At 40.5% G+C, this 11,974-nt stretch overlaps 1 protein-coding gene across 3 annotated transcripts in view; it reads right to left on the reverse strand.

The window, feature by feature from the left end:
• Positions 1-10,699, reverse strand: part of PPP1R21 (protein phosphatase 1 regulatory subunit 21) — a 74,335-nt gene extending 63,636 nt beyond the window's left edge. For all 3 annotated transcript variants that reach the window (XM_003822686.4, XM_003822685.4, XM_063594611.1), the window contains exons 1-2: positions 10,568-10,699; positions 529-597 (exon numbers count right to left, since the gene is read on the reverse strand). In XM_003822686.4, the coding sequence (XP_003822734.3) occupies positions 529-597; positions 10,568-10,624 (126 nt within the window). In that variant the 5' untranslated portion in view covers positions 10,625-10,699. The remainder of the gene's footprint in view (positions 1-528; positions 598-10,567) is intronic.
• Positions 10,700-11,974: the final 1,275 nt, after the last annotated feature.

Here is an 11,974-nt window from a genome sequence, read left to right on the forward strand (position 1 = left end):
CTCCCCTTAGTTAACAAAAATGCTGATGGTAAAATGTATCACTCAAAGACTGTCCTGATTAACACAGGTTATTACTATTAAATAGCTCAACTAAAGGCAAGATTTAGGAACTAAATGATTCACACAATGGAATCCACTTATTAGAGACCTGCCATCTGCTGAGTGAGAGGGATTCAAATAGGAATATGACATAGCCTCCCTCAGAAAGCTGTCTGTGATGACAACTGATAAGAAGCCTTAATAATCCAGATAAACCGAGCTAAGTAAAGGCCTTGAGGCACAGGAGTAATGCATTAGACAAAGTCACATAATACCTTTTTTTATAATTTTTAGCTAAGGAAATCAAAGTACCTCATAATCTTACCTAAGCAAGTAGGAAAATTAACCACAAAAGACTGTATTACTGTCCCCTATCCCTAGTGAATCAGTGTCAGAGTTGGAACTTTAACCCAGAAAACCCAATGAACCTGCTTTGAGCAACACCAAATGCTAACTTAACCCTCACAACACAAATATCCTGTTGCCCACCTTTAAAGCTGCAGAATTTGCTTGTTCATCCACAACACCTTTCTTCAGAACCTGATTCTGAGCCCGAAGCTGAAAACAGAGAAAGCAAAAATCAATTTCTAATATAAAGCAATTGGTTATATCAAGGAAATCACATCAATTTTACAGGCATCATTACACTGAGTAACTAAGTAGCTTCTCACATATATATGAGAACAAAAAAGTATTAGACCCAAAGAGGGTAGTAGATAACAATAATTCACCATTTTACAGATAAGGACACACAGGCTGAGTTGCCCAATGAAATTAAAAAAAAAATCAATGGCAAAAATGGGACTAAAATCCAGTCTCCTGATTTCTAGTGTGTCACTCTTTCTATAAAACCAAGTCCCATCCCTAAATAAAAACTAATACAATAAATAATAGGGTACTGAATATGCCATGTTCCTTGAAATTCTGACACACCATTCATTTGTAAAATACATACAACTGGACTAATTATAAAGTAACAATTCCACAGAAAATAAAAATGTGGGGCATCAACATCCCAGTAGGACACTGTGCCTAATATTAGACATGCAAATGTCATCATCAACAATGGCCTCGGGCATCAGCTGGGGCAGTGTACAGAAGCAACTAAGAAGCAGGCTCCATTTAAAAGTTAATAATAGTACCCACTTACATATGAATGCTCACTACAAACTAGGCACCGTCCTAAGTACTTTTATGTATTACTTCATCTAATCCTCACAATCCTGTGAAGTGGGTACTCTAATTACCTCCATTTTACAGATGAGGAAACTGAGGCACAGAGAAGTTAAGTAGCAATGCTGAGATTCAGACTCTACCAGTTTGGACTCCAAAGTCATAATGCCAATTAGACAATACTGGCTGCTATTTCACAAAGCTACATTTAAGTGAAAAAAGCAGTGAGCTGGAGAGGTGAGAGATGCCTTTGGAGAAAGAGGTAAAACTTGGGCTTTTTTTCACAGATAATTATTAAATACTGAGAACGCTATTTTAAATAAAGTATACAAATCAGAAATTATGCAGCTAAATGCATTTTTACTTATGTATACATCTATATAACCACCACTGGCAGGGTTTTAAAAGATAAAATTTACTTCTGTAATAAGAGGAAAGTATTCTCAGTGAAGAGAACATAGAGCACTTAAGCATAAATATACAAGCTCATTGTAGCTGAAGCAAAAGGTTTACAGACTAATATTCCCAGGGCTCAGTGCAGATGTCATGAAAGACCAGGTTCTTCTCTGAGAAACTGAAAGAATGAGACATCCTTGTATGTGAGCTTTAAAAAAAAAAAAAATCTATTTCTAAAATTAAAAATAAAAAATTTTTAAAAATCTTTCTAATTCTGCATAGCTCAGATCTGTCTCCTGAGAACAGAGAACAGAAATGACCCTTTTCTGTGCCAAAAGAACAGGCATATTTGAATGCTAAATCTTAAACTATTTAAAACTCAGTGGAAAATTTAGCTAAGATTCTGAGATAAAATACAGGAATACTGCAGGATATTCAACAGTTTGAGCAAAAGACAGACTAAAAAGATGAGATTCTTCTATTTTTAGAAAGTTAGAGATGACAGTTCATTACCACAATAGAAAGCAGACCCAAATATTTGCTCTGCCATTTATTAGACAATATAAACTTGGGAAATTCACTTAACCAGCTATATGGTCTATAGAATGGGAAATTCACTTAACCAGCTATATGGTCTATAGAATGGGTAAATTCATTTACCCTACCTTCCTTCTTCTGAGGCTACCGTGAGAACCAGATAAGAAACCTATGTCAAAGCACTTTCTAAACTATAAAATGCTCCACAAATGGAAACAGAGCTCTTATTATTAGAACAGATTCAAAATGACAACAGATATGTTTATTATAGTTTGCATGGTGTAAGGCATTGTACACCTTGATTGATATGGGTGAGAGATGTAAAAGATATGGTCTCTATTTTCAAAGAACTTACACTTTAAAAGGGAAGATAAAATATTAAAAGATAACTAGCAATACAAGTATTTCCTGCTTGAAAAAAAAAGTAGAAGAGATTAAATTCTCTAGAACACGGGTTGGCTAACTAAGGTCTGAGGGCCAAATTGGCAGGCTATTTTTAAAGTTTTATTGGAACACAGCCATACTCATTCATTTACGTACTGTCCATGGTTGCTTTTGAGGTACAATGGAAGAGACAAGCAGTTGCAACAGAAACCACATAGCCTCAAGCCTAAAATATTTACTGTGTGGCCTCTTACAGAGCTTGGTAACCTCTGCTCTAGAAGTTAAAAAGAGAGAAATACCACTTTAATGTTGACTTCCATGATGTAGTGTTCTACTTTTTAAGCAAATATCAACATATTCTTGAATAATGTGCTACTTCACAGAATTCAATAAATACTTTCAAATCCATATAGCCAAAAAAATAGCAATACTGCTTCAGTCTTTAGATTTTATTTTATAAATCTAAAGACGTTAGATTTTATTTCATACCCCTGTCTTAGCTGTGATCTGTAATCTCTTACATGTCTTCTTTGTGTGGTATTTAGAAGCTCCTAACGACTACTTCAAGGACTAAGAATGAAGCTTGAAGTTCACTGAATTGATAATTTCCTGTAAAACCAGAACCACAGCAATTAATTTTAAGAAAAAAAAACTCATCTTTCATTTCTAAGGCACACTGCAGAGTATTTAAAGCAAATTGAACAGACTGCTTTGTTAAAAAGCAAAATGAAACTTTCAAGCTATTGCTGTTAGGAATTTAATATAACTGATTATAACAAAAAAAATTAGGATTTTCCTTTGCAAAATATTTTTTGCTAAACTGGTAACTCAAACATGGTTTCAATGAAACCATTTAACAGACAATGCAGCTTTTTAAGAAACTGTTATCTGAAAGACCTTTCTATTACTTAGTAGGTAGAAATGGAGGAAGATGATAAGCTTGCATACTCTATTGCCATTTTAACTACTCTTTGCAACATTTGATGTTTTTCTGCATTTCAGCATCACTTCTGCCACTCTTACTGCATTACTGAATGAGAAGCTTATAAAATCCTGAGCTGCTCTTATTAGCCTGATCTTTTTTTTATTTTATTATTTATTTATTTATTTTGAGACTGAGTCTCGCTCTGTTGCCCAGGCTGAAGTGCAGTGGTGCAATCTCAGCTCACTGCAGCCTCCACCTCTCGGGTTCAAGCGATTCTCCTGCCTCAGCCTCCCAAGAAGCTGGGATTATAGGCACGTGCCACCACGCCCGGCTAATTTTTTGTATTTTTAGTAGAGACAGCGTTTCACCATGTTGACTAGGCTGGTCTTGAACTCCTGACCTCAAGTGATCTGCCCGCCTCAGCCTCCCAAAGTGCTGGGATTACAGTCATGAGTCACCACATCCGGCCAGCCTGGTCTTTTAGAATCTATCTTTCTCTGCACCAGTGTTCACCACATAGGGGAGGCAAATGAACACTGTTTTTGTTTTAGATGTAGGTATAAGATTACCGGATGGTCACTACTGCCTCTAGGAGTCCAGAATGGAGACACCAATGCATATGACATAACTGAGAAACAACTGCCCTGAAGTCTCTATTAGTACAGAAAAACTCTCCTGCAGATGATAGAGCTTATTTTCAACAGCTGTGCACCAAGCTCTTCTGTTCCATTCAGTGGGGGAAGAGTACCTCTGAATCCCTCTTAATCCTTTTAAATCTCATTTTTCCTTGTTTTGTAATTTTCTGATTCATTTTACCCTTACTTTGAGAGCACAGCCCTTCTTCACTTTGGCCAACCAAATCCCACCTGTTCTCTAGGATCCTACTTTTTACCTACTGGCCCTACTTCCTCCATAATTTTTCCTAATCACTCCCTGACTCCCTATGGCCCATAGAGAGCCTGTGCTTCAGTTCCTTTGGCACTTACTAACAACAAAACATCTCTTATTAAACTATTCAGTTTTAATTTTGCTTCTAAAAACAGTAAATTTTACATTTTACTAATATATGTATTTCTGTATAGGCTGGGAGCAGTGGCTCATGCCTGTAATCACAGCACTTTAGGAGGCTGAGGCGGCAGATCACCTGAGGTCAGGAGTTCAAAACCAGCCTAGCCAACATGGCAAAACCCCATCTCTACTGAAAATACAAAAATTAGCCGGGCATGGTGGCAGGCGCATGTAATCCCAGCTACTCAGGAGGCTGAGACAGGAGAATTGCTTGAACCCAGGAGACGGACGGAGGTTGCAGTGAGCCAAGATCACACCACGGCACTCCAGCCTAGGAGACAGAGCAAATCAATCAATTAATAAATAAATTTCTGTATTCATTTCCCACCTGCCACCTTAAACTGTTTTCCATGGTAAAGACTACAGTATACTTCCTTGTATTTCCTGCCTGCAATGAAAGATCAATGCTATGGATAGAGAAGGAACTCAATAAATTTTTAGTTAATTAATCAGATCAGTTAATTTGATTAATCAAATTAATCAAATCAAATTAATAAATTATACATACAAAGGTGTTTAAATGTAATACATTATATAAGAGATTGCCATTACTTTAACAGTTCTCTTTTAAGACTCTCCAAATAATTTGAACCTCATGATCCTATTGGACACCAAGAATCCTCAAAAGCCTTGAGCCTAACTCTCTAATGACCAGTGCCCAGACCTGCTCTCTATAACTCTGGTTCTGGAATAGCCCAACTTCAGTGAGGCCTATCACACAGCTGTTTCTCCTAGGACACAGAGTGGTGGTAAGCTCACTATGACTTCTCTCATGCCACTCTCACAATATGTGATAGGCTAAATGGCCCAAGATTGGGGATTTATTACCTTCAATCACAAACTGTTGGAAGAGTTTGTGGGGAAAGTGAGATGAATCACTCATATGCATTTTCTCAGCTAATCCTCAACAATCTTGTGTTAGAACCACTTTTACATGGCTGTCTTCATGCAGTGGACTTTTTTTGACATTTATACATATTTTACAACCCTATAAAATAAACTTTTAAACATACAGTCTTTTCTTCAATACAAAGTGACGTGTGCAAGACAACCCTATGCCACACCAAAACCCTGATTCAAAGCTTCAGAATACTGAAGTCATGTGCAGACCCCAGCTGCAGTATCTGGCCTGGATGACCCCTAAAACTCCTTCCAGTTCTAACATTTTAAGTATTCCAAATTACTGTGAATCCTACTTAGTCTTTCTTTCTGCCTACTTACTTGTTGCTATCCCAGGACAGGGATAAAGTATGTGCAGGCTACATATTATGCAGCAGTAGCTAGGGTTACTTTGTCACTGAGGCAGGAAAAAACTCACATCTGCCTCAAATGGCATCCTTTCTCCTGCTCCTGCTCCCATGCAGGGAAACTCACTACGACAAAACCCCAACCCTTGCAGTTTAGCTGCCCCTAGGTGAATGGGTGAGTAAATCAGTTAAACTAAACAGGAAGAGGAGGCTGCCCCTTGTCTTTCTAGGGCCTTGTCCCAAGTGTGGTCTTTGGACAGCTGCAATAGTTTTACCTGGAGGCAGAATCTCAGGCCCCACCCCAGACCTACTAAACCAGAATCAGCAGTTTAACAAGGTCTTCAAGTGAGTCATTTAGACATTTACATCTGTGATGCACAGACCCAGGGTCTAAGCTAGCACTGTCCAACAGAGTACTCAATAGCTACAAGTGGCTATTTTAATTAAATTATTTAAATTAAATAAAACCTAAAATTCAGTTCCTCAGTCACACACTAGCTACCTTTCAAGCACTTAACAGCCATGCATGGCTAGCGGTTACCCTGCTGGACAGCACAGATACAGAACATTTTCATTCTCATGGAAACTTCCATTGGATAGCACTGAACACAAATCTGTTTTCCAACCCAACTTTACTAGTGAATCCTACCTACACATCAGGGTCAAAAAAAAAAAAAAAGCTCATATTCAATTTTAATCCTATCCAGCTCCTAAGTCTATTTCTCTATAAAAGTAGGTGATAAATCAGGTACTGCCAAATCCTGTTATCTGGAGAGCAAACTTGCTGGAACAAAACTGACCCTTTCTCCATACAAGTAGCTGTGTACTAAGAGTATAAGTCTAAAAAGTTCCCTTTGTATGCAAAGGAAGCACCAATTGCAAAGTAAACTGTAGAGAAATAATGGATGTTTGGCTTTCCTGCTGGCATCCATTGTCCCAAAAAAAAAAAAAAAGATCTTTAAAAAGATTATCTTTATTTCTGCCAAGGCTACTATCCCAATACCATTCCTTGATCAATGATTTTCAAATGTTAGCATGAATCCAATCACTGGAAAGGTTTGTTACAACACAGATTGCTGGGTCTCACTGCTAGTTTCAGATTCAATAGGTGCAGGGTGGACCCAAGAATTTACATTTCTAACCCATTCCCAGATGATGTTGTTTCAGGTTCCACACTTTGAGAATCATTGACCCAAGGTAACACAAACATTGAAAAGACAATTAGAACTTGAAACTTGCTTACACAAACACCACGGTGCCAGGCAAGAGTGCTCCCGCAAAGAAAGCAGGCTAAAATCAAATGAGCCAGAACTCAGCACTTTTTGCCTCTCTTCTCCATAATGAGATACAACAGAGCATCAGAAGCAGAGCAGGTCATGGAAGAAACAGCAAGTCAGAAATGGTCTTTCATCCTTAATCTATAATGTAGCAACTGAGGTCTTGATTAACTTTCCCTCACATCTCAAGGAGGTAGCTTGCATCTGTTATTAACTTCACAAACCTCTGAAAACCAGCCTCTACACACATTCATTCTCCCTCCCCAAACTCTATTGAACCTGAAATATTAAAAACCTCAAATGACCCTCTAATTGCCCAAACCACTGGGTCTTAATCTCCATTTTTACTAACCTTTCCATAACACTTTCTTTTAGCAATCTGTTTGCCTCAGCAATTCTCATCTGCTTTGACCTCCACAGTTCATCTTTTATCTAACTGGACTCTCAGTCTCTTTAATGGGAGCTCCTCAGACCACTGTTTTTTTTTTTTTCTTCCTTTTCAAGAGGAAAGATTATGAGATGGGACCTTTCCTGGAACAAAGGCTGAAATCTGCATTAAAGAAGAATGAGAAGACTCTGCCAATGTCCTTGGCTTAGGGATCATGCTTGCTGCTTTCTTGATGGGCTTCCTTCTACAGATTAAGAGGACACCTTTTTCCTTTGTATCCTAAATAAGGCAGAAAAATTATGCAACTGGATTTCAGTATCAGCCCACGAAACTTGTACCAGGGAAGGTAATAAAAAGGTGGAATACTCTTAGGCATAGGACTGGAGAGAGCATAGATCTTATCTAGAAATTGCCTGCTACTAGAATTGACAAGGAATAAAAAGCACAAGAAATCTTTTGATCAGGATCTGTTCTCCTGTGTTCTGAAATTCCCATCACATTGCAATTAAAAGAATGAAAAATGACCTGGTCCAATAGGGGAGATGACCCCAAGTCTGGCAGGCCTCCTACAGTCTCCTTAGCATCTCTTTCTCCTCCAGGCACATCCTCCCGACGGGTGTTTCCCAATTTCTACCCTGATTAACTCTCAAAGTGCATCGTGATGGGACTTACTCCAAAAGTGCTAGCCTTTGTCCTGACTTTTAGCCAGTCCATGTCCATTAGAAAGTTTCAGCCATTACTTCCAACATTACCTCATACTAATAATATGTGAATAACAAATTTAGTGTGCCTTCCAACCCTAAACTTCCTCAACTGTATCTAACCTCTCCTATAGCCCTTCACTCTGAACGGGCTCTTCTTCCCGCTGGCCCTCATTGTGTCAGTGGCAGTCATGTTCCCTCACCTCAGAACTGCAGGGACAACTCTGAGTCTTCCCACATTCACCAAGTCCCAAAATGAATGAGACACAAGGATGAGTGCCTTGTATGTTTGGTTAGTGCCATGCACACAGCAGGCACTCAAAAAAAGGAAAGCTGAAAAGCATTTTTTAACCATAATTCCTGAATCTAGCCCCTTCTCTATAGCCCCAGAGGTCACTAACTTTATATAATCCTACATTACTCTCCCCAAAACTATTTCAACAGTCTACTCCCTGCTTTTTTCCCACCAATCTTTCCCTATTTCAATCCATCCTTCACGGTTATCAGTGTCCTTCCTAAAAGTAATGTCACTCCCCTGCTTAACTGTTGGCATCTCTCCATTACTCAAAAGGTAAAGTTCACTCTTCTTACTTGACATCCACAACCTTTCATGATAGGGTCCAAATTATCTCTCCTACCTCATTTCACCACTCTCTGCCATGTGAAAGCTCATTAATCTTAATGAGCTTTCATACCAGCAAACATGGACTGTTCCCTTTGCCTGGAAAGCTACTACTCCTTCATTTCCTCTTCTCTAATCCCCAATATAACCTCAACGCTTATCCAATGTCTTCGGTAGTCCCACTGAACTAACACTTGTCATACTATATCATAACTATGTACTACGTTAGAATATTCCATTAAAGGTGACTTGTTAAGCTGAACCCTGCCTCACTCAACAGACCCTGGCAGACTGCTCAAAGGGGGCACATGTTGTCTGCTAAACAAGCTTACATATCCAAAAACTTTTCAGTTTTTATTACTTTGGGAGGCTATACAATTATTTCAGCAATGTAGTCCCTACTCAAAACATTTTGGAACTCCCCTCTTGCCATTTGTAATGGCCTTCTGAGCTTGCTGGCTTTCTGGAGAAGAAAATCAGTCTCCTTGCTTTATACTCAAGAAACATTTTCTTATTTTTTTCTTCTTTTCACAGGTGTTGATCATGAAACATTTTCAACCAAAAATAGTAGAGCCAAATTTGAGCATTGCCAACCTCCACCCACCTCCCTTCATCACATGGATTTGTTCCAAACAACTTCTGGCCCTTCAAGCAAGGAAACACTCCTTCAAAAGATGAACACTTGCCATCACTAACATTGTGCCACAGGCTCTTAAGACAATTTCAAATGGAAATGCAACAAAGTTTTGCTAATGGTAGCATCACTGAAATAAGTGTAGTGTCTCAAAAGACTCCTATTTGATGGTGAAGAATTAAGTGTGTATGTTTAGGCACAAGTTTTATTTTTCAAAGAATATTTCATCTTGCTAATTGTCGAATGAAATCTTAAGGAATAAAATGTGTCTCAGTTTCTCCAAATTGCAAAAAGGAATTACCATCTTCCCACTGACTCCATGAATGCCAAGATCACTGAAAACTAAGCCTAATGACTGTTGGATCAATTTCCAAAGATGTAAAATTCTGCTTTAATAACTTCATTAAAATATTCTTAAACTAGAAACACCCTACCCAGAAACTGCAGCATCCTTTTCCAAGGAAAGGGTTATATCATTTAAAAGACTGATGCCATAAACACGAGAAAGGGGCAGGTCCCCATGTTGCTTAATGTGTGTTGAGCACCTGCTGGGTGTCTGCCCCATTCTAGGTGACCGAGGGACAAGAGAAAGAAAAGGATAGAGCCGTAGCACTCAAGCTTTCAAAATCATTCCTGACAACCTCTTGCCAAAGCAGTGAATACATTCATAACCACCCATCCCTAGTGAAGCAGTTTACCCGAATGTCTCTATTTACCCTCTCGAATTGATTCGGGGGAAGATAAATCTCTTTAACCTCATATCATCCCTGTGGGAGGGGAGAAGGGTTGATCTTCCCCATCCCTAGGCTGAGAAAATTGAGGAAGCAGCGAGGTGAGGAGTGGTCCACACCTTTCCCTTCCCTTCTCAGCCAGCGTTAGAGGCAAGAAGCCAGAATTTCTGACATCCCAGTCCCAAGCCCGCTACTTCAGTGAAAAGGAAGAATCAAACTCCAGCTTCTCCCTGCAAAAACGCTCACGGACGCAGACACCGCCCGGCCCCATCTCCTGGGAGCTGCAGGTGGAGGCACCGTAATGGTGGACGGAGACGGCTGAGGGGAAAGGTGGGGCGCGCTCGCGTGCCCCTCCCGCAGTACCCCTAGGTCCCGACAAGTCGCTGCCACGGCAACCTGAGGCCGCAGGGCGGGGGACCCCCTACTCCCAGACCACGATGGGTACCTTCGAGTACTCCTGAGCCAGCTTCTGGTACTTCCCCTGCAACTCAGCCGAGGCCATGGCCTCCCCCGCCCCGTACAGGCCAGGCCGCCCAGGCGGCTCAGCCTGTCTCCCGCCCCCAAACCCAGACACGCTCCCGGGAACGGCTCAGGCACAATCTGCCTGCTTGGCCACCGCCGCCGCCGCCGCCGCCGCCGCCGCGCCTCCTCCTCCACTTCCGGGTTCGCGGGGTGGGAGGAAGGTGGAGTGGGGCCGGGGGCGGAGCGACCACAGAGGGCGGGGCGACGTCTGGCGTCAGTGCCCCACCCTTCGCGCCCGAATACGTGCGTGCGTAGCCTCGCTAGCGTGCCTGGGCTGTGCCTCTGGGACCAGGGGGCGCCATCTTGACGCATGGTCCAAGATGGCGACCTGGAACGCTGAGCGAGAGAATCAAGACGGGAAGAGACTCATGAGAGCCTATAGAATGGGCGGGGGACCTAGGAGAGGGACGATAATTGCGAAGAGCAGAGGGCCGGAAGAAGAAACATTCTAAGCGCATCAAGAATTCTGGCCGACTCCCTACAGCCCCGGGTTCCCATGGCAACCGCCTGGCGCTTGATGGTTACATCTTTCAGCACAAGCGTGGAAAGATTTGTGTATTCGGCTATTTTGTCATCCGCATATGATAGCACAGGACATGCTCTGCACTGTAAACTGTCAGACCTTCCCGATATTTGTAACTTTGGCTGCTGCCACTGGCCCCGGCTCCAAACCTTCAGTGTCCTGTATTTTGACATTTCTTTGTGTCCGTCTCTACCCACTTCATTCTCCCACTCCTACCGCTTTACACACACCACATCAGAGCTTTTTTGTGGGGACTGAGTAAAAGACCTTTAGGAAATTTCAGGTATCGATTCCTTCTATGCATGCAGAGTAGATATGAACAGCAAAAATAAAAAATAAAAAAATTGAAGCAGAAATAGTCTGCCTGAGAGATTTTATGTGGATACTGCTTGAATTAAAAGCCTGCCTCATTCATTTAAATTTTCTAAAGATATTCTTCTAGGTATTGTATGCATTGCAACATTAAAATGTTCATTAATAGAGAAATGAATAAATACAGGGCATATGTTTGCCATAAATTACAATATGGCAGTTAAAATTAATAACCTAGATCTATATATGTATATATAAACATGGCAAAAACATGTTGAGTGTAAAAAGCAAATTGCACTATGCTATAGTATGAAATGATACATTTTTAAAATATAAAGTAACATTTGTATTGTTCATGGACACATGTACTAAAAATACAGAAACAAGAACTAGGAGGGAATACATCAAATTCTGGATAGTAGTTGCCTTTAGTGAGAAAAAGGGAAAGGAGATGAAACTGGAGAGGACAAAGGGGCATAAACTTTCTCCTTATTT

The sequence above is a fragment of the Pan paniscus genome, chromosome 12 (assembly GCF_029289425.2).
Source record: "Pan paniscus chromosome 12, NHGRI_mPanPan1-v2.0_pri, whole genome shotgun sequence".
Lineage (NCBI taxonomy): Eukaryota > Metazoa > Chordata > Mammalia > Primates > Hominidae > Pan > Pan paniscus.